This window comes from Scedosporium apiospermum (genome assembly GCF_000732125.1).
Source record: "Scedosporium apiospermum strain IHEM 14462 chromosome Unknown SEQ_SAPIO_0121, whole genome shotgun sequence".
In the NCBI taxonomy this organism is placed as follows: Eukaryota; Fungi; Ascomycota; class Sordariomycetes; order Microascales; family Microascaceae; genus Scedosporium; species Scedosporium apiospermum.
In genome coordinates, this window is record NW_015971822.1 from 1,182,717 (window position 1) to 1,208,729 (window position 26,013).

Here is a 26,013-nt window from a genome sequence, read left to right on the forward strand (position 1 = left end):
TTAAAAAGCGAAAGAACAAAAAAAGAATGTAGGAACACTCGGAAGACCTAGAGACCGAAGCGAGGAAGAAACAATGCCACACACTTAAAACGAGTGAGTGAAAGAGCGTGGAGAGAGTATGTTGGCAACCGCGGAGGAGGAGGAGGAGGGCGGTGTGCGTCTGCGCGATGCGTATTATTTATTACAGCTGGAGCTATCCTTTCCGAGAACTGCAAGGCAAAGAACTACGTTGGGCAAAAGCTTGGATATGTATACTACGTGTGCCTGAGGATTATTTTGGGGAAGGGGGAGTGCAAGAAGAAAAAAAAAAGCCTAGAGCGGAGCTGAGCATTCTCAAGCTGGCGATTGGTTGGAGTTCCCTTTTTTGGGGTGTGCTCGTTCGGACAGCTCGAGCCGGCGTCGGTCAGTTGGGTACTTCGTACGTGAGAAGGTATAATAATAAGTACGAAGTATACGTGAGCATACGTTGAGGAATATGAAGATCTACAGAAGGATTGTGTGTGTTTGCATTGTGCTTGCATGTACTAGTTTACCAAAGGGCGGAAGAGGGGGAGTCTGGGAGAGAGGCAGCCTGGGCGTGGGGAAAAAAGAGGGAACGAGAAGGCAAAAAAAGCGCAGGCTGGTACGGTCGAGCTAACGGAGGATGCAGCCACCGATGTTGACATCGGGAATGCTTCATTGGATGTGCTCCGGCCTGCAGCTCCAAGTACTTGGCAGTGGGATGCAGACGACGTTGATGCGGTCCAGGGTCAGACATGCGGGTTCCGAGGGATGTCATGGATGCCGGGAAGTCGTCTGAGGGTATTAATTCTGCTCGCTTATAGACGTGAGTGTGTATGAGTGAGGCCGTCTTCGGGTATTGTCGACTGACCGTTTCGACGGGCTTGCAAGTCAGGAGCTGGCAATGACACTTGATGACGGTAATGACGGTGATGATGGCGATGATGTTGATGATGATGATGATGCCGTGCCAGTCCAAGGGCCCCCAGCATGCCCCGTTTAGGCTACTTCTGCTTGATACGATCTCGTGGCGGTTGACTCTCCCTTCGTATCCAGGGGCAAGAAAAAAGTTTGTCCAAGATATCCTCGATCTGTCAATTGATCTATTGTCCTCTACTTCGTACTTCGTAGGTATTGTTGGATGCACCTTGTAAATGAGGTCGAAGCAAGGATATCGGCAGAGATTGGATCGACAAGGGTCGTGGAATGGCTCGCATTCGGCCCAACCTCTCCAACATGACATCTTGTCTGATCTGATGCTACGTTAAAGATGATCATGTTCATCCGTCCGAGTCCAAGCACTCCATGGCCCTTCTGAATTGGAAAGGTTACATCGAGTGCGGCCGACAAGGATACCGTATCGAGGTAAGCACGCAGTTGAAGATAAGTTTACTAGTTTACAAGTCGAGCGATATAGACGGAGCGGGCAGGCGGTCAACCCGTCATCAACCCGGGCTTTCGAATAGGATTCCTCGAATCTCATCACACACTTTATCAGTTTTCCTGGGTCTGGGTCTTCTTTCTCGGCTTTCGATGTTCAGTCCCCCGCATTACCGGCTTGCGTCACCCACCATCGTGCGATGCCATGCCCCGACGAGTTTGTCACTGCAACTCTGCGATGTGCACTTTTGAGGTCGTCGATGCATCGAGGAATAAGTAATACTGGAAATGTAGAAATACCGGAAAGACTGAAAACCCACTCCAGAGTGAAAGTCCAACAGTATCAATCTACTTCGTACATGTCCGCTGCCTGTTCCCGTCCCACGAACGGATTTCCTGGTTTTACCGTAGACGTAACAACGGTGATAATAATATAAAAATAATCGTAATAATATACACGACTTCGACTTCGTACAGTCCCCGCTTCGGAGAAGATATTTTTGGATTATAGTAGTTTACAGTTATTCCCCCTTGGAACGATTGCCGTGCTCCGTTCTCCGTTCTCCGTTCCCCTCTCCTCTCCCCTGCTCTCCTCTCTTGCGTGCCACTGCAACCCCAAAATCCGAGAGCAGGACTGAGATTCCCGATCCAGTCATACAAACATTCATGCTTGTTCAATCCTCGGCAATCCAATATATCCGCCCGGCTTGCACCAGGCCGCCTCCTCTCTCTCTCTCAACCCTCCTCTCAAGCATCCGGCCCCGCTTGTTCGATCAGACCATGGGTCTTCGCAGCCACTGATCAGGTGAGAGTCGAGAGTCGAGACTAGGGAATCTCGATCATTTAAGGCTGCAGTTGCATTGCAAACATCTCGTCTTGCTCCCTTCGCAGGCTACGAGACCACAATAAGGGGAAATTAATATTGGTCTATTCATTCCTCAACCTGGACTTGGACACGCACACGTTTGCTCTCTCCAACAGCTTCGTAGTGCAGTATCTAAATATCCGACACCGCTTGGGCCAGGCCAGACCTTTTGAGCAACCTCAACTGACTCAATCCTCGCCGTCGTCTGCCCCAAGTTAAAGAAACACCGACTAATAAGATAGCATCGCCAGAACCGGCCGATGCGCCCCGTGTTAGTGTCGCTAGATAAATTGTAAATTCCCAAGCCCGCATGGCTTGCAATCCGGGCGCCTCGGGGGGAGTGGGCGATGCCCAACTTCGACGCAATCTTCTCTCATATTTTTCCCTTTTAGTCCCTTCAACATGAGAAAAGCCTTGAGGGCTTCCACTTTTTCCCTGGATGCTCCGTCCATCGCCGGAGTCAGATTCGAGTTATTGAGGAGGGGTTGGGAGAAATGCCCCAACGGTGACAATGCTTTGGAGACGCAGCCTGACCAGCCATGCCGCCCACGCCATGTGTGTGCCATCATCACCAGGGTATGATTGGCCTCATCCGACAGGGATCTCTACCTTAACCATCCTCCTCCGCTTCTTACTTCTTTCTTCTTCTTGCTGGCAGCCTGGCACTGGGCCGTTGAATGACAACACATCACCCCTCGCTCGTCAACCAACAGAAACCCCCGAATCCATATTGATTGAACCCTCAGCTCGTCCGCCAAAGAGCGGGGTTCCGTCATCTCGGGTCGATTCGACTCTACACTAAACCACTTCGCACTTTGCTTCTGCCGTCTCCCGCCTTACCCTGTGTGCTCACTACCTCCCACCTCCCACCTCCCACCTCTCGCTTCTCGCCTCACCTCGTACACCCAATTTGCTTCGTCATTCTTTCTGCACTTTTCACTTCGGTATTCCTAAGAGAATGGTGTCAGGCTCGTCTGAGTGCCGCCGACTGCGACTGCGGCTGACGCTCCGACGCCTCGTATTGGCGTCCTCCCTTCCCTCTACACCATCCTTTTTTTCGACTAGTACTTGTAAATGCCCTTCCTCCCAGATCCGGCACGTAAACTCTGTAGGGTCCCTGTCCAACTCCGACCGGGAGGAATGTCCAAAAGTGGGACTCGTTAGCCCTGTTCGGAGTACTGATATGCACCCACCATGCTTGCATGCTCACGCACCAGTGCTACTTCATAGCTCTCTTTCGTAGCCGCCGAGAAACAAAGATCCCACGCACTCCGCCCATCCCTTCGTCACCCCCTCACTCCCCCCCGTTTCCCCCCTCCCCCCTCCCTTCATGAGGATGACCGTTGGTTGCTCTTGTACATGTCGTAGGGCCTGGTCGATTCGATCCGTGACAAGCTTGGCATACTCGCGCTGCTAGCCCAGAATGGTATGAACTACGATTTATGCTCAGCCTTATAGCAGCACTTTGGGTTTTATGCTCTTTTCCCACACACCCTCCTTGTCCATTCGGTGGATTGGTTTTCTTTACCCGGACTCATATTATTAGTTGCTGGTTTTATCGTCATGCCATGTGGCAAAGCCGACTGCCAGGGTAAGAAATTCCTTTCTCGACTTTCGTTGCTCAGAAGCGTGGACTCGAGAAAGGACGAGACTGGTGGACGTGCGTCTTTGGGTATCATTCCAATGATTCCCCGCGTGTCTCTGTGTCCCACGTTTTGATGTGCCGTCTGTTCTTCGTCCATTTCGACCCACGTTGACGCTATCGATCGTTGCCACGGCGGTTTGCCCGGCCTTCTGTAATATTCTCATACTTTTTTTTTTTTTTCCCCTTTTGCCGACTCGTCGGGTTCTGGAGTTGCCCCTCCGCCGTTTTGGGACCCGGAAATTACACCGCCAAAAAACAATGCTACTTCGGCATTTGTGGGTATCGGTCCTTGGCCTCTTGGCCGACCCGGTCCGGGGTCAGTATTCCGGATGGGACGAGGGCCAGGTTAACAGCTCCATGTGCATATGGAGACTACCTCGCGGTAAGACTTTGAGAATGAAATTCGGTTGAAAATTGACCCCTATAATGGACTGCCCATTGACTTTTCGAGCATCAAGTGATTACGCTGAGAGACACCGTCTATCTCGATGGAGGTAGTATAATGTGGTTCCAGGGGATGGACACAGGCGAATACAAAAGAATAGAAGATGGTGAGCACATATACTTGAATCCCAAAAGCTTCGCCATCTCCGGCTTCAATGCTAACCACCAAACGAATCGGTCCTGTCATCACAGACAACCCCAAAGGCCTCGTCCTCACCCTAAACCTCACACAACCCTTCAGCCTCTCCCAAAACCTCACCCAACTCTTCAACACCCTCCCCAAAGCTTCCACATCCGCCTCCACCCCCAACTACGTCGACGGCGACCTCCTCGGCAACGACGCCCAATTCTTCACATACGGCGGGCTCACCACCAAATCCGATGCCTTCCCGGACCCGGACGCTGATGACGTCCTCGAGTACCAGGCCTACCCTTACAACAGCAACGACGCTCCCTCCTTCACCGCAGGATTCATCAATGAGAAGCTCCCCGATGATGTGACGAGGTATCTTGCCTACGGTGCGGGCGTGAGCGCGCCGTCGGAAAACAAGGCGTGGTACTTCTCCGGGCTACGCTCACCTTCCTCGGGTGTCATATATGGGTCATTCTCTATTGAGGCGGCTGTTCCTAGTAACATCTCGGATACGTTGGTTACTTTGACGTTTGATCACCAGGCGCAGAATATCGAAAAGTGGGAGAATACTACGCTGCCTGACTCAGTGGCCGGGAGAGCGAGTGCGTCGGGAGTGTTTGTGCCTGTTGGGAAGAATGGTATTTTGGTTTTTGTTGGAGGCGTCACGTTTCCCGAGTTTGCTTCGAGGAGGCACAAGTCTGAGAATCCGGCTGCACTGGTATGTTAAACTGAGTGTTTTTTTTTTTTCTCTCCTTCCCTCCCTCTTCCTTCCATGCCGGCGTGTCAAAGCTATGGGGATTAAACCACGAGGACGACTAACACTCATGTTCTCGATGCCAGACTTCTGAGAGCCAAGCTTTCATCAAAACTATCGACATCTACGACATCGGAAGCAACAAATGGTACAAACAAGAAACCTCCTCCTCACAAATCCCCCCAGTAACGGCCCAAGGCTGCGCCGTCGTCCAAAAAGCCAAAGACCTCTCCAGCTTCAACATCTACTACTACGGTGGCTACACGGCCGAAGACCAAGTGAACAACTTCAGCGACGACGTCTGGATCCTCTCCCTCCCCAGCTTCAAATGGATCAAGGCCAAGGCGGGCACGGAAGCCCACGCCCGCGCCGGCCATAGATGCGTCGCTCCGTATCCGGACCAGATGATGGTTTTCGGGGGGTTCACGCCGAAGCCTGGCACAGCGAGGGATTGCCTCCAGGGCGGCGTTATCCAGCTGTTTAACTTGACGAGCTTGGAGTGGTTGGACTCGTATAGTCCGGCGACCTTTGGGGAGTACGGAGTCCCTGAGGTGGTGCAGAAGGAGATTGGGGGAAACTTCCAGGGCGGAGCCACTGCCAAGAGTCCTGCTGCGTCCGGAGGCTGGGGAGACGAAGGCCTCAAGAGTCTCTTTGAGACTGCTTACCCTACTGAGCGGATCAAGACTTGGTATCCGTACGCGCTTGTCGAGCCGTCGTCGCGGCCGGGTGTCGGCATAGGAGACGGTAGTGGCGGCGGCAAGCGCGGGGGTGGGCTGCCGGGATGGGTGGCCCCTACCCTCGGAGCTGTTCTTGGGTTGATAGCCGTGGTTGTTGTTGCTATTGGCATTATCATTTGGAGGAGGCGTAAGATTCTTCGGGCTGGGTCGAGATCTGGATCGGTGGTTGGGTCGGGAAAAAAATGGTATGGGTTTGAGAAGTACCGGAGGCCTTCATAAGTGAGCATGTATTTGTTGTTGGAGTTACGAAATGATTTATGACTTAGTTGGTATAATACCCTTTTCCAAATTGAAATCCATTTTCCTCTGAATCAGAGTATCATCTCGCTTTAACATCCCGCTATATCCTCCCGTAACCTTCGGCGCTTAGTGGAAGAGTTCAATGTTGTTGATCATGGTGTTTCTTCTTTCCATACACATACATCAGATATGCTAAACCCCATTTTATGAGACCATCTACAACCGCGTCTCCTTCAAGCCAGTGCCATCTAGTCAAGCAGACGCAGCCGCCTTCTGACTCAAAACCTCCTTCACAACTTTGATAACATCCGCATGTACAGCAGCAGGCGCCGCAACAACACCCTTATTCTCAGCAAGCGTCCTGCCAATGCCAAAGTTCAAAGGCTTCCCCTGCACATCAGTGACCTCTCCTCCCGCCTCCCTAACAATGAGATATCCCGCCGCATGATCCCAAATCTTCTCCTGGTAGGTCGCGCTCACAGGCAACCTCAAGTAGATATCACCAGCACCGCGCGCAATACTAGCATACTTCGCCTGGCTATCCATGCGCACGCTGGGCGCCGTGATGCCGAGCTCCTGCGAAATGAGGGCCTGCTCGTCATGCGCCGAGTGTCCCGCCTCGACCGACTCGCAGAAACTCGCCTTCGACATGTCCGCCAGGGGACGCATGGAGATGGATTTGCCCTCGGCGAGCGCTCCGGTCCCTAGCGGGTGGGAGGTCGCGCCGCGGCCCTTGACGGCGGAGAAGATGACGCCGTGGCCGGAATCGGTCTGGTTGAAGCCAATGTCGGCCGTGAGCGGGGCGCTGTCGTCGACGGGGAGGTTAGGGCAGCCGAGGACGCCGACTTGGACCTCTCCGTCGACCATGAGGCCGAGACAGACGGCATACTGGCCGCCGCGGAGGAAGCCCTTGGTGCCGTCGATGGGGTCAATACACCAGATCCTACCCTTGGCGCCTCCTTTACTACCGCCCAGATCAATAAACCGCAACATGTCGTCCTCGGACTTGATAGGGCCCCCAATCACGTCCTCGGCCTTGTCATCATCGAGCTTCGTCCCCTTGACGAAGTCCCAAATCTGGGCCCTCAGCGCCGCATTGTCGCGCAGGAGGCTGGACTCCTCCTCGGCGACGATCTCGTCGTCGGGGAAGTTGGCGTGGAGGGCGGAGATGATGAGGGCTTGGGCGCCGAAGTCGCCGATTGTCACGGGGGACTTGTCGGATTTGTCGACGGAGCCTTTGGCTTTTTGGTGGAAGACTTGTTTGGTGAGGATGGTGGCGCGCTGGACGGCGAGTTGGGCGACGAGGAGCTCTTTGGCGAAGTCGGCCATGGTGGAGGTGGGGTGGAGCGGGAGGATGGACTGGGATTGGAGTTGGGAGAGGGACTTCGAATTGGACCGGGACTGAGGATGAGAGAAATGGAGTACGGGAGGAGGTCTGTAAGATGTTTTGGCGGAACACCGTGGGGAAGGTCGATATTTAGTTGACGTTGAGGTAAAACTTGCCCCGCGGCGGGGTACGGCAAGAAATACTTGTGCCTGAGTTTGGGTTCGCGGCGCAATTGAGACTCGAACAACTCCAGAAACGAGGGTCATTGACGAACCCAATCGACTGGGCATTGACATTGGTCGCTTGGAACATCCATATCCAGGGGAAGATGGGGAGGACCGGTCAACCTCCCCGTCTGCCAATCTGGATAATGCCCATGTCGGCCCCCCACAGCACTTGCAACCAATTTATTCTGTAGCGATGTGCGGAACGAAAGAAGACGAGAGATTTGATGACGACAACTGAAGACAGGCAGAATTAATAATCGTTTCAATTTGATCTGTTCTGTTTCCAAACGGAACATTGAAGCTCTTATTTGGCACTCATTGTCCCGTCTCGAGCTGAATTAAACATAATTGATGATTACAATTACCCTTTTGTGATCAATTGATCAATGTCTCTGCTCATCCCAACAAGTTGACAACAGCATTCGTCCGAAAGATCGCGTCTACAAAGGTACTACAAAATACCTCAACAAGCTGGCAATCTCAAAAGTAACCCTCAGTGAGCCCTTGAAGGAAAGAGCAGAAAAATTGTTACATGCTCTTCCTACAGAGGCTCATCGTTTCAACAAGACTCGCGATGAAGGATAGAAATCAAGTTAGACTCCCTCTCCACTACGAGCTTCCATTTCCAAAATCATCGTCAAATGAAAAGTTGAAATTGGCTCTAGTTTTATTTATATATATGGAGATAGAGACACATATGACCTGTGCTACCAGGAAAACCCAAATGCACCCCTCTCTAAATCGCTAAAAACAACAAAAAACGAACCACAAGTATATACAAAATGTCGCTCCCGCCTCGCCAAGCCACCTTCCATCATATCTTCATCGCCATAGTCTCCTCCATCTCCTTCCTCATAATCTCATTAAACTCATCGGCGTTATCGAGGTAAAGGTGGTGTCCCGCCTTCGACACCACCAGGACGCTCGCACGTCCGTTTTCTCTCCTCTTCTCCTCGTCCGTGCCGTGGAGCAGCGCCTTGATCCTGGCCTCCTTGAGCTTCTGCTCGGCCGCGAACCCACCCGCCACATCCATCCAGTCGTTCTCACCATAAAGCATGATGATGGGGATGCCGGTCTCGCGGATGATCTCCGTTTCCGTCTGCGATATTACCATGCGACCAACCATGTGGATTTTGTTGACGACGGGGTCGCGCGCGTACGCGCCGGGAGCGAGGAGGTGGGGGAGGGCATACTCGCCGCTTCCCCTTTGGCGGAAGATGGAAAACGTATAGTCGTGGAGGGCCTGCGCCTCCTCAGGTGGTAGGTGGTTGAATCGGCGGGAAGACCAACCAGATACGAATCGTGGTCCTAGCGGCCCGGTCATTCGTACAAGGGTGAACGGTGAGAAGTTGGCGTCCCAGAGCCAGACAAACCACGGCGGAAGCTTTCGAGCCGGAGCGTTTGTTGTTGTAGATGTTTGAGAAGCTACACTGGGAGCTCTCTTGTTGTCGGACTGGCTAATCTTGGCGTGGCCTTGCGTAACGGTTTCTTGATCTTCAGTAAACTCGGAAGCCATCGTCGACTCGCTAGGCTCGGGTAGCTTCTCGCTAACGGCGTAAGGATTTTCGGGGATACCGGCCGGCGAGGCTAGGATTAGCTTCTTTAGGCGGCCGGGGTATTTTAACGCATACGCGACCGCGAGGTAACCGCCGAGGGAATGGCCCATCAGCGTGAACCTTTCGATCTTACGTTGTATCCTCCACTCCTCCAACGCGTCGATAAACCAGGATTCTGCCTCTGTAACCCTTTCTTTAGGATCGGATGCACGAATCTTGAAAGGAGGTCGGGCCTATGTGAAAAGGGTTAGTGAATCGATGCCCCTCTGAGGGCTTGCACTCCCTCCTCGCCACCCCCGCACCCAAAAGAAGGAAAAGGGAGAGAAAAGGGTAACATACAGAGTTGCCCATGCCGAGCAAATCAAGGGAGTATAGCCTCCACCCAGGTATCCGGGTCAAGGGCTCGTAGTTCTTGTAGAAAAATCCAAGCCCCGCTCCGTAACCATGGACCATTACCAACGTTTCCTTGACCTCCTCGCCCACACGCTCGACCGAGTACTCGTTCAACGCCCTATTCTTGCCCGACAGCTGAACTAGTTCCGTCTTCCACACTCGTGTTCCGAAGGGGTCGAATATATCTCCGTTTCCGGCGCCGGTGGCGAAGAATTCCGAGGCTTCTCGAAGGTAGGGGATGAAGGAGAGGACGTTTCGTTCGGCAGCGAGCGGGGTCGTACTATTCCACTGTTACATGAAGTGGGAGATTAGTCTTTGTTGGGCTTCGAATCTCCGGCCAACAGTAAATTGCGCGCTCAAGTCGAGGGAAACCAACCCATTGATATGCCGCGTCCTTGTATCCCATCGGGAAGAGGGGTCCTATGGCGGACCGCCGAGTTCCAACTGGGGGGCCCGGTTGTTCGGGGGCGACCTGCGATTCCGAATCGGCGGCCATGGTCGTCTTGGTCCTATATCTCACAGGATGCTTAGGGTTGTTGGGGTTTGGATTCCGATTGCGACTATTGTCGTCGAGAGAAAGTCTGCTAGGTGACGGTGAGGGGTTTGGAGCGCTCGCAGAAGAGTAGTATGCCCTTGAGCCGAGGAGAAGAACCGATGTTGCTTGCAGTTTGAGCATACCGCACGAAGGTGAGGCGGTTTGGGGTGAGGGTGTCCCGGGCTCTTATCAGATTCGCAATGCGTCCGTTGAAACCCGGCATTGCCGGGTCGGGTCAACTTTCCTTTTGGTAGGTAGGCACCAGAACCGCGTAATGAAACAAAGAAAGCTTATTAGGTGACGTGGAGGGCGGACTTTACTGTTTCCCAGAAAGGGTCCGAGAGACCGGACTTAAGGGTTCCAAGTTCAGGCAAGGGAGGGAACAATGAGATGGAGGGATGCCATGGTGCATGGTGGGTTTGAGGGTTCCTCCGACTCTGGGCGAATTAACCGAAGCTTCTCCCAGCCAAACCCCACCAACAAAAACTTCAGTGAAGTGTTGGATCTGCGGCTGAAGTGGGAGGTACAAAGTGTAAAGTAGTGTACAAAGTACAAACAAAGTCCAGCCAGCGATCACTCGCCAGGGAATCATGTGGCGTCTGGGGCGGATTTTACTGTGTACACTGTATGTTGTACATCATCAAGGACGCTGTTCCCATCGTCGAAACGACTTGGAGTGGTTCGATGTACGTAATCTCGACCTTGCAGATTTACAGGAGCAAGAGCTACTATGAATTCTCGACGTTCTTTGGTTTTGACCAAATTTTATTAGAACTAAGATTCTCGAAATCTGTTGAAGTCAACTTAACTCGATTCTACACTAGCGCAGAATCCGGCATTGCGCTGAACCTCTTCCCTTAGTTCGGCATCATATCCCCAAAGCCACCAACCTTTTTCGATCTGAGCACGCTCAAGCCACATGGGATCCACATCGCAGGGCCCTGGAGTGTGACCTCAACTGGGTCGTCAAGTCAGACCAGGCCAGGCACCGTGGGCAATCACAAGCAAACCAAAGTTCTTGCGACACAGCACACATCAGCAATTCCCCTCCCATACCAGCGGCTGCCGAGCTCGAGACCAGCCTTTACGAAGTAGCTCTCGACATAATGACATCCTCGTCGACATAGGTCTCGTCGAACAACGAAGCATCTTTTGAGCATTGGATAGCTTGTCTATCAAGCTGTCCAATCGACCCGTTTTGTTGACGGCTTACTCGATTCTCCTCTACCTTTTAATCATTCCGCTATTTAGGAAAACAATTAATTCGCAGTACGGGGTTGTTTGCGTCCGCCGTGCAGCCCCTGGTCCCTTTCAACCCATCAAGCCCGAAAACCTCCCTGTCATGGAAGAGTCTATCGACTCCCTTGTCAAGGGTGCTCCGCAACCCGGCACCGTCAAGTCAGTCGGCGGGACGACACCGATAGGATCCTCTCTAAAGGAGGGCGATCCGTTAAGCCATACCCCGAGCTCGCCGTCCATGATCTACCTCAACCTACTCATCCTCGAAGCGTCATTACGAGCCCAATACCTGGAACTGCGAGCGCGCAGACGACATCATACATTCTTCCTCACCCTCCTCACACTATGGATCGCGGGCTTCGGCTATGGCTTGTTTTTTGCACCTAGGGAGGATGGCGGCCATGGCGGCTCGGTCTACTGGGGAGTCGAAGTAGCGCAAAAGGTCTGCTTCATGGGAGGGGTCATAACAGCCATCCTCGTCTGGGGAACTGGCATCTGGGACCGCGGTATCAGGTGGCCCCGACGGTGGTTCGCCGTTTCGAACCGCGGACTACGTGGCTTTAACTGCAAGCTCGTGCTCTTACGAAGACCGTGGTGGGCCGAACTCGCGTCTTCTATCGGCTTTTTTCTTACGTACGGTTTATTCTCGCATACAGCCAGCTCCTCGTATCGATACGTCGACCCTTCAATCCTCCGCGAGGTAGAGAAGGAGCTCAATATCCACAGTGATACACATACGACTCTGCCAATCCTCGTTGAAGACGAGGAGAAAGGTGGTCACGAGGAGGACCTCGCGCCGGGCGGCGACTACGTCAAGCTCCTCCTCCTACCGAAATACTTTACCGCCAACTTTCGCGAGAATTGGGAGCTGTACCGCACGGAGTACTGGGAGAAGGAGAACGAGCGACGGGCCCTGCTGCGGTCGAAGCTCAAGAGCAAAGGGCGCGAATACGCCCGGAAACGCTGGGGTTTCTTCTGGTGGTTCCCCTGGCACCAGAACGAGATTAATCGCTATCTGTCCCGCGAGAGGATGCGGCCCCCCATGAGGCGTCCGTCTGACGTGCACAGGGCCCGCCGGAATAGCGTGCGCCGCGGGTCGACGAGTTCGTCGAGGAGTCCGACGCCTACGGTTGAGATGGATGAGACTGCCGGGGTCATGAGGAAGGCCAGCTCAGGATCTAGTGCGTCGGAGAAGGCTAGGAAGAGGCTGTCTACGGCGTCGAGGACGCAGAGGAGATCCGAGTCGAGGTCCTTGACGCCGGAGATTCCGTCTCCGCTGGGGAAGGAGAGCCATGTCGAGGGGGAGAAGACGAGCTCACCGAGAGTGCTCAGAAAGTCATCGGGCGCTAGCCTAGGGTCAGCAAGAGAGAAGTAATCGGGTGTGTCGGTCGTGTATGATGTATTCTTAGTCCAAGTACTTCGTTTATGCTATGCTTACCTGTTGAATGCCAGATATTATGGCCCCGTTGCCCACAGCGACAAGATTTGGGGGGCGGAAATCGGCGGTGAAATAACACCTCAATGAAAGCAGATTTTGATTTCGATATCCTACTGGCTCCCTAGCAAGGTCCGTCCATAAGCAGATCGAAGCGAATTGAGGCAAGAGTTTTGATACCCGATCTAGTTTCATTCGACCCGCGTGTATGTGGGGAGCGCCGCAGGCACCCATTTTCTTTTATTTTGCTTTTTCACCCTTACTTCATACGTGGAATCGCCGCCGGGATGCGATTTATGCGAGTTGCCCTTGACTGTAGCCCTCAGCGTTACGGTATCCTCGAGGGAGGTAATGAAGTGGGGTCGATTTCGGTAAAGGTTTGGGAATAAACATGCTCAGATGTCATATTGCCTTCAATCAGACGAGGTAAACCCACTTGTGACATGGATGTCTCGTAGCAAGGGAGACATGCTCATATTAACAGCTTAGGGGTGGGATTCTTAGTCCCCTTTAATACAAACCCTTCTTCCCAAGCAACCGGGGTTGAAAGGGAGGACTCCTCGAAAAAGCAATGCAGGTGTGCTTTCTAAGCTTCCAGTCATCCCTCTCCTCCGAATAGTTGCTACACTGGCAACTATTCACCGGCGATCTGTCATGTAAAATGGAGTCACAGTTACCCAATGTCAAGCGGGTTTGATATCATGCGCTTTCTAGCGACTCTTCTCAAATCGAACTGTGATCTGGATCTGCGATATTAGGAACACAATGGCTGTCGGGCCTAAAAGAAACAATGTCACTTTACATTTGTTAGTCTTACCAAACTCTCACCGAATGAAACATTGAAGTGAAGTTTATAGGGTAGCGATGCGTGTCTCCAGGAAGAATCCAAGATGCTGGGGAGAGCAGTTGCAAGAACAAGTTTTCTCTCACCGTTCCCTTCCTACTTGGCCCTTTCCTCATCAAAGTTCACTACTACAAATAACTGAGACTATAATTTTCCGAAAACCTCTTCGACGTGTGTGTGTGCGTACTGCACAGAAAAGGCATCTTAACGACTTCCCTCGACGGCCCAACAGTCCCCGATCCGGAGATGAGTGCGCTGCCCGACTTCTCTTTGCGTCGGGTCATATTACTCCGTCAGCCGCACGCCGGGTCCACGGCTTTTGCTTATCACCAAAGATAGAAGCTCGTTCCAGCCAGAGCAGGTTCGGTCTCCAAACCGGACGTGTCAAGGCAATACATAATCGAGGTGGTGCTTTGGTCCTCACAGAGTAGCAGCATTAAAGAGCTTGTTTCATTAGCAGATACGAAGTAATTACATGCATTCAGGTAGTGGTTGCAGGACCAAATGACTCTACGGAAGTCTGTGGCTGCATCCGTTCCTGCAGCGCATCTTCCGGGGGCTAGATCGTCGGTCTTCGTGAGGGACAAAAGAGACAAAGAAAAAGTCGACGTAAAAAAACAAAAGAGAGGCGTCCAACACTGCGTCTGGGAAAGCGGCATTATGGGTCGAGCGGATGCGATGTTTTTGCTTCTCCGCTCGCCCGACCTTCCTCTCAGCCTTCTCGCGAGTGGTCTCTTTTCTTCTTCTTTTCTTTTCCCTTTGCGTTTTTCCCCGGGAAAGGAAGGGGAAAAGAAAGTTTTAAAACCAATCGGAAAAGAGCACTAGATGTGATATGGAAGGTATCGAAGGTATCGAAGGTATCGAACCGTCTTGGTCGAACACCTCTCCCCACGTCGTACTTCGAAGAAGCCTGAGACAAGAATGGGTGGCGAGGCCAAGACGTCCAACGGTCAGTCATGCGTCCCTTGAGAAATGGTTATCTAGGGAGCGAGGAACAATGATCGTCTCTTATCTCCACTCCTTCACAGATACTGTGGTCGGACATTTCATTTTATCCTGGGGTGAGAGAGAGTTGCAGTTCTGACATGACAGGTACGATATATTACTTCGATGCCGCACGCATACTGCACGCATGGATCAATATCAAAATCCGTGCCAATTTCGATGACATCAGATCTGTACGAAGTAGTACGGTCTGTTGGCAGCATCTCCGGTCTTCACACATCCTTTGCACTGGAAGGATGCTGTCCTGCGGTGAGTGCAGTGCAGTGGTGTCGACCCATGATCCTGGCTCACCCGTCTTCTTCCCCTCCTCTAGAACAACACACTTTCGTACACTTGCAGATAATTTTCATTTTAATTCCTATCCTGTGCCCATTGCTCGAGCACAAGTCGGTTTCATATTCTATCATGTTAAAGGCATTATACATAGTAGCATCATGAGGGGCAGAGATGCAGTAGTGTGCGAGGGCATTGTCCATGCGCCCAGAGTCTCTCTCCCCGAGTCATGGACTCTGGGCACTAACCTGCCCTTCGCTCTTCTTATCTTTGCCATCAACAGAGCAACAACCTTGGTAAAAGCTCCCGCCGAGCAGTGGATTACGAAGTATTACGCAACTAACTACTTCGTACTGTCTCCGAGTTCAGCTGAAAACGGTCGGCGCCACTGATCTCCCAAGGCCCACGGTCCATGGCACGGGGTTCCCTGGTGGATAGGGATTTGGCTAAGGAAGATGGGAGGTCCCTGGCCAGCTGATGCTTGATTCCTCTGTGGTAATGTAAACTGCTGTGTACTCAGTAATGAGGACGCACTACGAAGTACATACCCTACACTACGAAGTAAGCCTGTGCTGGCTTGTCGGTCCAAGCCAAGCATTGGAACGGGCTTAGGGAGTCACGCACTGGGTTTAGTGTGGCGTTTCCTCAACCAGGATAGCCTGGATAAAATGTTTCTGAGCGGGTCTAGGTTGGTTGAGCTTGTCAGTCTCGAGTCTTGGGCTCTTCTTGGCCCGAGGAGTTTCCTTTCGTCCTGCTCCTCCTGCACGTCTCGATTCCTTGTGCGACTGGAACATCAATGACACTGCGGAGTATTGCTTCGTATGACACAAGGGCGTGCTCGGTCAAGAACATCAATAAGACTTCAGGCAACAGTTCTCTTGTTCTATTGAATTTCACCGCCCCCGAGCAAGATCATTGGCTCGAATGTTCCACAGCACCGCAGATTTATTGAGGCCCATTCAGGCTGCCCGTCCCTGGATCAGTGCGCTGGCGAGCCGGTGCCCTTTCTCGATCCAAAGCCGACGAAGAATTAAGTGTATCCTTCGTTCGTAATGTGCACTAAAGCCATCGCCCGCTTGCCCCCGTCCGTGACGATCTACCCGCCGGGCTTGGGCTTGGGCTTGGACCAAACTTAGCTAGCCGGGGCACGGACAGATCAAAATTGATCCATCTAAACTACTTGGATGGATCCATCAATAGCGCATCTTGGAATGCATGCTTCGTACATACAGCCGCCATTTGGCTGGCTGTAGACTGGAGTCTAATATTAACTTCCAGGTTCCACTTTCAAAGCGTTGATCTGAAGTTATTCTGCTGGTCATGGGAGACCCTGGTTTGCCTCTACCAAATCTCTTTGGGCCTAATAGTTTGGTATAATCCGGCTTGTCTGCCTCGACATCCTCCACCGAGGGCTTGTATGTAGTGTAAACTACGAAGCAATACTACGCTGCATTCGCACTTCTCTTACTTCGTGCGCATGTCACGATGTGTCCCAACGTATCGCACCAAGCCCAACTGAGGCCGAGTCTGCTTCGTACGACACATGGACAATGCCTCATCGGGAATGGTTTCTCCACACCACCAACTCAAGGACGAAGTATGGAGCATGTAAATTGCAAAGTACGTCGTGGCCAGACTGGGGTCAGATCAATCCCTAATACACTACGCTACGACTTTATAGGTTTCCGAGCCACTGTCGGACTTCGTCCGTCGAGTACGCCTGCAGTACATCCCGAACTCTGGTCTAGAAAGCAACCGTCCACCCATCTCATCTCTGTGCTCGCGTACATGCCAAGTAACCAACTTCCTTGGCACCGAACTCTGTAGCCGGCGCTCTGGAACGGCCTCCCCTGCCCTTCCGGACCTCTCTTCATGTTTTAAAGTTGTATTCGTACCCGCTAGCCATGAGAGGGGAACATCCTTGGAATCCAAATGCTGGCGCAAAACATCAAAAAGGGGTGGGTGTCATGATCCTCGGCGCCCAATAATATCGGTGTCTATAAACCCCGTCCGTTCCACAGCTGCCTCCTTGGTCCTGGGACAACCGTGGCGAAGATATCGCCATCGACCGACCTCATCCGCCCGCACCTTGCACCTTTTCTGGCTTAGCCCAAGTCGAGGGCACGGAAGGAAGGAAAGGAGAAAGAAGAGAGCCACCCCGCTCTTCCATACTTCGTCCTCATACTTTTCCCGTTGTGATCGGGCACCCTCTGATTCACACGCCGTCAAAGCCATAAACAGCTCTCTGACCCGGCGGCGAAATTCCGTAGCAAACGCTCGTCCTCGGCCGCGCCGTGCCTCTATCGCAGGTATTACCTCTTTGGAGACTGGTAGGTCCTCTTTCGCAAAAACGCCTTCGCCTTCGTAAGGGAATAGTCAGCTCACCATCTCGTAGCTCCATAGCGTTATACATCCGCTCTATTCTCCTCCTCCTCCTCCTCCTCCCCCCCCCCCCCCCCCCCCCCCCCCCCCCTTCTTTTTAATGCGTTCCAGCATTCCTTCCCTTTCCCCTTGCATGGAATCGTATCCACACGCCCGCGTGGCACCGGTTGCAGTCGAGGCATGCTAATGCGAATTACATTCCGCCTTGCCGTTTCTCCTCCCTCTTTTGCATGATTCCTTTCTCTTCATATATCCTCTTTCTTATACCCGGCAGCGAAACTCGACAGGTCAAGCTCTGAGGCCTTGCTTTCTTTTTCTCTTCTTTCTTTTCTTTTCTTCTATACTTTATACATTCCTTGGGGCATACGGTACATTCCTTTGATGCAAGAACTTTCGGTTCGGTATAGGTGGGATTCGTAACAAGGAACGGAAGATTCTTCATCGCCTTTGCTATACTCTTTCACCATGCCCACCGTCGCCACTCCCATAACCCCTCCCTACGACGACTACGGCCGCCGTCGAAGTTCCGCCGCTCTGCCAACACCAGAGAACTTCGACGTCACGACGACATCCAAGCCAAGGCCACCCATCATTCTCTCACCTCCGCCAACCCCCAAGGCCGCCTCTATTCGGAAGAACAACGCGGCCAGACTATCCCAGCGTCTGCGTAGCAATTCCGGCCTCTCGCACCACACCAACGAGGATGCTCTCCGGCAGTATACGGATTACAACCCCGATGGTTCTCCGAGGTCTCCGAGGTCCCCGTTATTTGCGCCGGTGAACTGGCAAGGGGGAAGCAGTGGAGAAAAGTTGTCTAGGAAAGGGTATCGGCGGAGTTTGCTGGCCGACTATGGAGCGCCGGAGTCGGCGCTGCCTATCCCGGATTATTTTGGCCAGGAGGTGTTTCATATGGTCATGAACAATCCGTCTGCTGCTCATCGGTTATTGAAGTATGCCCAGATGAAAGGATGCGGCGAGAACATGGGCTATCTTCTGAAGGTAAGTTGTAAATATTAGGTTCAGATGGTGATTCCGCCATGTGGTAGATGTCATGATGCCGACCGTTCCACCTTAGATCCTCCATATATCACATATCATTCTGGCATTTTAGCTAATAATTTACTAGGTGCAAGAGTACTCCAGATCCGTCGACCAACTAACAACCCTCCTCGCAACCATCTCCACCAACTTCACCATGGTCTCCGCCGCCTCCCCCATCCACCTTCCAGGCCCCCTCTCCAAATCCCTCAACACCGACATCAAGCACGTAACGGGGTCAATCCTCCCGGGCCTCGAGAACCTCTTCCTCGAGTCCAAGACCTGCATCGAGCAGCGTCTCGTCCGCGACGTCTACCCTTCCTTCGTCAAGCATCAACTCTCGCTCGCCACCTCTCGGGCCCTAGTGTCCGATAAATGTCTCCGTGAGGCCGAGTTTCCCGGATTAGGAGGCGCTTTCTGCATCACGGATGTGGCTCTCGAAGGAGCCCCCATCGAGTTCGTGTCGGACGAGTTTCTCAGGTTGACTGGTAGGAGGAGGGAGCAGGTTCTCCACCGAAACACTAGCTTCTTACAGGGCCCGCTCACGGATCTGGCCGGTGTGTTCAGGATCCGGGAGGTTCTGTCCAGGGACGAGGAGTGCATCGAACTCCTAATTAATCATCTAGACGATGGGACACCGTTCTGGAACTTTAGTTACATTTGCCCTATCCCAGCTCCTGGGGGCAAGGTGAGGTACTACTTGCACGGCTACATCAATGTATCGAACTGTATCCGAAACTCCGACGACATCATTCAAATTATCAACTCGAACCCCGTGCCCTCGGACACTGCCTCTGAGAGGTCGGTCGAGAGGAGAGGGCCGTATGACCGCCGTGGTAGCACATCTCAGGAATCCGACTACGAGGGCGCACGCGGCAGAGGCGAGAACGTTTCACGGAGCAAGTCTACTCGCAAGCCTTTCTTCCGATCCTTCCGCAAAAACTCCGAGACGTCCACATCCTCACAACAAACGCAAAACCAGCAGCTGCAACGCCCCGACACGGCCTACTCCACCATAAATGGCAACCAGGTCGATGGCGCCCTTCCACCCTTGACGGAGAACCTCGTCTCAGACCCCCCTCGAGGACTACCTTCCACTCCTTACAGCCGCTTCATCCTCCTAAAGAACACCCCCGGCTTCACGTCCCCCAAGCTCGCCATCACATTCGCAACTCAAGCCGCTCTCGACCTCCTTAACCTCGGACTCGCCGCCGAGGCCATCCACAACAAGGATATCTTCACGGTGCTCGCCGAGCAGGCGAACTGCGTGTCCATCACCAAGGCGTTCAGGACATCTGTGCGCGAGACCGTCCTCCTTGATGGAAGGCAGGCCGTGGCGGATATAAGAGTCGCCGCCCCTGCTGCACCGCGGAAAGGCAACTTGATGGGCGGTTTGGGATGGGGTAGTGAGGATCAGGGGAGCGTGGCTGGGGCTAGGAGGACGGTTCTCAGTACCTTCTGGACGCCGCTGAAGGATGGGGAGGGGAAGCCTGCTTGGGTCATGCTGGTTTTGCTTCCGTCGCTTTGAAGATGGAGTTTTAGAGGGCTTTTTTTTTTTTTTTTTTTTTTTTTTTTTTTTTCTTCTTTTTTTATCTTTTTTGAACAGCGCAAGAAAAGAAAGGTGTCAGGTAGATTTATAGTTTTTGTTTCTCTTTCTTGAAAGGTTTGGTAGGATCTATCTAGTGGAGGATGGATCTTGGTCCTTTTTTTGGCATGGGGTCGGCGATTTTCCTTTTGTATAATACCAGATGGCAGTCCAGCCAGTTTTCTTTCTTTTGTCACTAGCAGAATTTGATACCAAGGTATTTTCTACAGATATATATAGTTAAAATAGTCATTACCATAAATAATCCGCTGTCCCCAGTCCTTCGAAGTCAGCTAAGTCTACCTTCCATCGGCGGTATACATTATGTTCGACTCCGTACGTTTTCATTTTCTCTCCTGTATGCTCTGAAATGAAAGAGAGGGTCGGAAATAGGAAGCCCTCGATGGTAATCGCCCCTTCTTTTTCTTCTCTTAAGCTTTCCCCGTGTAGAAACGGCAATTGTGGGCAATTATAGGAGTGGTGGTTGAGAAAGCACCGAAACAGATAGAGACCGTAGAAGCAAGGTTAATCAATGAATTTCAAGGTTTGGATGCCCTGGACTATTGTAGATTGCATCCTGAGGTATTGGGAGTTATCTCTCCATCCCGATGAGGGGCGGCCTTCGGGCAGACACTTGGGGTGTGTTTGTGAGCGATGGTCTGGTAACCATGGGTTGAACTCGTGGTCACATTGTAGGCTCACATAACCGCGGCTTGGCCTCCATCTGGCGAGAGAAACGGAAGCCTCACCCTCAGAGAATCAAGCAATTAAAAAGAGCCAGGTGAGATATCTTCCCTCACGGTAACCCCCACCGAGATGAACTCGTTTTCAAGAGAGCCTACCCCTTGCCAGATCACGGACATTTTCGGCAGGTCAGGGGCTTTTTATAATCTTGCCTTGCAGAAGGCCGCAAGTCCTCGGTCATGAGAATGGAAGGTGCCACACTCTGCATCCTCCATGGCTGATTAATATGAGCCCTGGTCACATCGTGTCGGTTCAGCTCGAGAATCCGTGCGGTCCGGGGGTGGAACCACAGAATTACTCGCAACCTTTTTGCCTTTTTCGGATGAGAAGGATGGTCAGCACATGTATAAAAGTCAGAAGGCGGCCAGTGCGTGCGCCGCGAACATGCCCGCCTCGAATACGTACCAAAGGTTCATTGAAGGCTGGTTCTTGAGACCAGCTGCGGTTTGTTTTGGGGTTGGGGGGGGGGGGGGGGGGGAGGGGGCCGATTTAAAGTTACGTGAGGCAAGGGGTATGATGGGCATGCAGGTGCACACGATGATTACTACGGAGGCTACATGATGTAGGTACAATAGGAATAATGACAGCGAGTCTGATGCCAGGACTCGTTGGTGTGGCCTTCAGTAACGATGATTGGACGCAAGCCGGCGTGGGCTAGCATCTACCTATATCAATATCAATAGGGTCGTTAGATGTCTAGTTGGCGTAAGCTATTTCACGGATATCATGATTCTTCGGATACCTTTCGGACCCTTCGATCGACTCGACTTCACTCACGAAGCCCATACACTCCCATGTGGCTTGGACCGCCCGCCTCATGCTTGATACTCCCAACCCACCATGAGAGACATCAAGTTAGAACACTCAAAGCATCCTCCGTCGTAGTGGGATAGATCTCCATTCTTAGAATTACCACGACGCGCACCTACACTTCAGAAACAGACCCTTGTCTTTTAACACACGGCCGCGGGTGTGGCAAACTGAAGTGGCAGACATGCAAGCCGCCTGGTGTCACCGGTGGCCTCAGGGGGATTGGGACGGGAGGCATCCGGATGTGTAAAACGACGGGGCAAAGGGGGGGGTAAGGGTAACGCTGTGGCTTATCTTTATTGAGCTGAGGCTAAGGGAGGACATACCTACATCAAACATATCAGAATCGATGACAGCTGTCTACCCGCCGCAAGGAAATAGAGAGTTGGAGTCGGAGACTTTGTCCCAGGCTTTTCCACAACGGCGCAAACGGAGGAGGTGGCCATAAGACTACGGACTTCAGTCGCCTCAACGAAAGCGGGCTGATGCAGATTCTCGATGGCTGCGAGGACACTGCGGTTTCCAATCTAATCAGTCAATGCACAGACAACGGATAGCTTGTACAAACACAAATTTTTTGGAGGCCATACCCAGTGGCAGGACCGGTATCTAAGATGGGTTTCTTGCCGTTGCATGGCGATGTTCTCCGCAGATGGCCGAGGCCGACGACACGGAGATTCCCGGCGCCAAGTCCGGAACAAGAACCGGAGAGCCCAAATCGAACTAGAGCTAGAATAGCGAGAGAGCAGCAAACTGGGTATTGCAGGAATGGAGGACGTGGGCTAGCAGCAGACGTTGTTGGGGGATGATCTGGTCTCGATTCCCAATTGCAAATTTACGGAATCTACACCATCTGTCTTGGCTAGATGCGTTATTGGTTTCCTCGAAACTTACAAAGTTCGACGAGAACTCCGAGCGGGGTTCATCTGCGTTGTTGGCGAGTCGGATGTCGATGGCCCCACCCCGAAACGTTGAGAGCACGCGCTGTTGCGATTTCTGTTCGCCTTAAAATCGAACTCATGCAATGACTAGTCTTATATAGCCCGAGTTAGATGGGATCGGGCGTCATATCGTCCAAGGCTGGACCGATATGTCTTCATCTTCTCATGATCTGCGCTCTGTCGACGCTGTAACTTCCCGTAATCCACCGAGGACGGAATCCTTGGAGCTTCTCCCGTTAGGCCTCACGCACAAGTATTTCCTGGTTTTATTGCTGTAGTGTGTAACCAAGGAGGATGTCTCAAGTCCCCCGCAGTGACTCGAAACAGTAGTGGCTGGTGCTTGTCCTGTTGTCTGTTCTGTTGTGTAACCAACCTAATAAAGTGCCTCAACATTGGACTGCACATTACGCATTAGTGAACAGGTTGATGAGGGCGACGGCTGCCCGATCGGAATCACAACAAGCATCGAACACGCGTCACAATCTTCATTTTCGAAATCTCTAGGCATGGCAGTCGTGGATTATACTTTCGCAAATCGGCAAGCGTTCCTGCTCGTCCACTCTTCTGAATGGTATGATCCGGCGATTGCTTTGTTCGGCGAAGTATGGGCCAAGATCAAGGGCTGGCTTTCTGAGCCAGGTACGTGTTCATTTCAGGGAGAACAAACGGAAAGGCTCCAGTGATTCGATCTTTGCATGGAGACGGCTAACACCCAGTGGCATAGATATTAAGACAGCTGCCATTGCATGGCTTGTTACATTTATCGTGCTGTGTATACTGATCCTTGGAGTAGGATTCGGACGAGGGGGTATCATAGGAGGTGAGGATTCCACGCTCGCTCTCTCCTCTCTCCTCTCTTCTCTCTTCCCTTTCCTCTCCCCCCTCCTTTTTTTTTATTATTATTTTTTATTATTTTTTTTCCGAGTATCGCGCTAACCAAGGTGCAAAGGCTCCATTGCGGCTTTATTCCAATCCTATATGTATGGGGCATTCACACCTGCGGGAGGAATCTTTGCTACCTTAACAAGCATGGCCGTGTTGGGCAGGTTCTGGCCCGCCGGTTTGCTTATCGCTGTCCTCTTAGCGACAGCAATAGCACTGATTGTTTGGTATCTGGTGCCCGGCAGCGGCGGAGGCGGGCCGGGCGACCTTGCACGCGTCCGCGTGGACTTGCCGGGAATGGACCTATGATTAATTTTCTATTGATCTGAATCGTGGGGTTGAACGACAAGATGGATGCAAACTGTTCGAAATTTGCGCAGAAGCAGTGGGGGGATGGGGGATGAGATGAGCGAGGAAAGCCGGGCAAAAAGGCCCAGCTCGTCTTCTAGAAAGAACATTTTCTATGGGAGAAGTGGTGGTGAAGCATCAAATCTCCGGTGCCCTTGCCAAGTTGAAACAACCTAAAGCCTGAGGCAACGTTTTGAAGGATGAAGATGGAATATATTCTCCCCTGTTCCTTGCTCATTTACGATTCGCATCACCGACAAGGCTTTGCGCTTCCAATGGCCTCGCACCTGTTGTCGCCCCGTTGCCACCCACGCTCCTCCCTGCACAAATGTGCAAACCAAGACCGACGCCTCCACACAAGCGAGGCAGCACGTGCAGGGGACCAGGTTTTCACCGACTAACACCGAGATCGGGAGTAGAGCCTGCTTGCGGTTCAAGCTCTCGATATGATTCTTGCTTTGTAGACATGTTCCTTGCGATATGGATATCTACCTCCAGGCTCGGACCAAGATCTCCGAAGTGCAGTGCCGGCCCGTGGACATACACTGAATGTGACTTTGACTTGCGAGCCCTGCAGGTGGATTTGCCATTGCACCATCTGATGCCCAACTATTAACTGCCGCCCCTCGGCTTGGGCATCGCACAGCTAGACACTTATGGTAAAAACCTTGGGAGAAATGCCATGCTGCTAGTTTGGGCTTTGGCTTGTTTTTCGTCTAACTTCGATTTCCTTCCTCTTTCTTTAACCCCCTCTTCTCTTTAGCCTCTGTTGCGAAGAAAGAAACCTAAAACAGGAAAATCGACATCAATATGTTGCTCGTGCAGGCATCGTCTCCAAAGCCTTGCAGTAGATCGGCCCGGGGCATTGTGAGTTGCATCCGATGTCTGAAGATTTGTTTCCACTATCACACCGGCCTGGCACCAGGCTGCCGGGAAACAAGCGGTGATGCGCATAGTGTCCGAGTAGGATCTCCTCGAACGGTCAAAGCACTCGATACTTGGGACATCTCAAAGCCTAGCCCTGAGGCCAGATAGGATAGTCGGAGACGGTTGGCCGCAGGACTCATGATTTGACCGGTTTCATAGGTGTAGTCGTACAAAAGTATTGGGACGGTGATGGGTGGCCATTAATGAGGATCATTGATTGAGCGAGAAGAACGAGGCAATGAGACTCGCGGTTCAAGTTGTCCTCTCGTCTACGAAGATAATGTGCTTGTTCTACTTCGTGACACGCCGCCCAAAAACGCTTGCTTGGCTGGCGGGCCGGGCCAGCCTAGTTTGCCAGGCCCACATGGTCAAAAGCTCGGGTTGGTATGCATGGGCAACAGGCCCGCCTCTGCTTGCTAAGCTGGATCATCGATGGCAGCCTGCATGCCCACCCGCTGGGGTAAATTCTAAGTAGTGCGCTGCGAAGGAGAGGAGCTTCAATGTTGCCTCGCCTCTCGGATGGACAAGATCGTCGACGAGTTCAGTACGTAACTCATAGTGTCGACCTCTCTATTGTGACACGTACGAAGTTCTAGAATAGAAGCAGCCTCAACTGCACCGATTTTCATTGGTCAATAATATTGATCACTGATGCGTCAGGCTCTTCAGTACGCGAGGATGTCGCCGGGCTTGGGTCTCAGGCATGAAGCCAAGCTTCCTGGGTCCTGGGACGTCATTGACAGACGTCTCTGATGAGGCACCCTCTATTTGAAAAATACGGGGCAAAGGAAAAAAGAAAAAGAGAGAAAAAAGCACAGGGGAGAACACAACAACAAATATTGAAAAGCGCAGCGTTGGGTGGCTGTGCTGAAAAGAGGAGCTGTCAGGGGCCAGTACAGTTGTACAAGTACTAACCAATACGCAGGTACTTCGCCTCAGGCGACATTGCAAATACAGAATCAGTTGGTATTATGGGACACATCGATGTACTTGTCCGTGTACTTGTACATCCCACATGGGTCGCGTGGCCCGACCCGCAGCCTTGCCATTCATTCTCAAGGCAAGCAGTTTGTCCATCGCCGCTTCCTGACACTTACGCTCTGCTTGTTTTTGTTCCTCCCTTCATGTTGGTTATCGAAGACCTGCGCATTTCATACCTATAGGCTACGGCGCTTGGTGGCGATTATTCCCGACCGCTGCCTCATTCGATATTCGGTGAAATACATCCCGACCGCTATATCTCCGCATTTGGATGATTGCTGCGATGCTTTCCCACTTTACCAGGAGTGATATGGACCCTATCTGAACAGCATCAATTTGTTCA

The 26,013-nt window shown here is 52.3% G+C and overlaps 3 protein-coding genes and 2 pseudogenes across 3 annotated transcripts; 3 read left to right on the forward strand and 2 right to left on the reverse strand.

The window, feature by feature from the left end:
* Positions 1-4,489: 4,489 nt before the first annotated feature.
* SAPIO_CDS8390 (uncharacterized protein) lies at positions 4,490-6,177 on the forward strand (the record flags this gene model as incomplete). The annotated part of the gene is made up of 2 exons (XM_016790035.1): positions 4,490-5,185; positions 5,308-6,177. The coding sequence occupies 2 exons, from the start codon at positions 4,490-4,492 to the stop codon at positions 6,175-6,177; spliced, it is 1,566 nt and encodes a 521-aa protein (XP_016640298.1).
* Positions 6,178-6,450: 273 nt separating this feature from the next.
* On the reverse strand, positions 6,451-7,527 carry SAPIO_CDS8391 (annotated as a pseudogene; the record flags this gene model as incomplete).
* Positions 7,528-8,566: 1,039 nt separating this feature from the next.
* Positions 8,567-10,459, reverse strand: SAPIO_CDS8392 (uncharacterized protein; the record flags this gene model as incomplete). Its single annotated transcript, XM_016790036.1, has 4 exons — positions 8,567-9,541; positions 9,648-9,989; positions 10,078-10,210; positions 10,380-10,459. The coding sequence occupies 4 exons, from the start codon at positions 10,457-10,459 to the stop codon at positions 8,567-8,569; spliced, it is 1,530 nt and encodes a 509-aa protein (XP_016640299.1).
* Positions 10,460-11,578: 1,119 nt separating this feature from the next.
* On the forward strand, positions 11,579-12,850 carry SAPIO_CDS8393 (annotated as a pseudogene; the record flags this gene model as incomplete).
* Positions 12,851-17,879: 5,029 nt separating this feature from the next.
* SAPIO_CDS8394 (uncharacterized protein) lies at positions 17,880-19,980 on the forward strand (the record flags this gene model as incomplete). The annotated part of the gene is made up of 2 exons (XM_016790037.1): positions 17,880-18,413; positions 18,541-19,980. The coding sequence occupies 2 exons, from the start codon at positions 17,880-17,882 to the stop codon at positions 19,978-19,980; spliced, it is 1,974 nt and encodes a 657-aa protein (XP_016640300.1).
* Between the last annotated feature and the right edge of the window lie 6,033 nt (positions 19,981-26,013).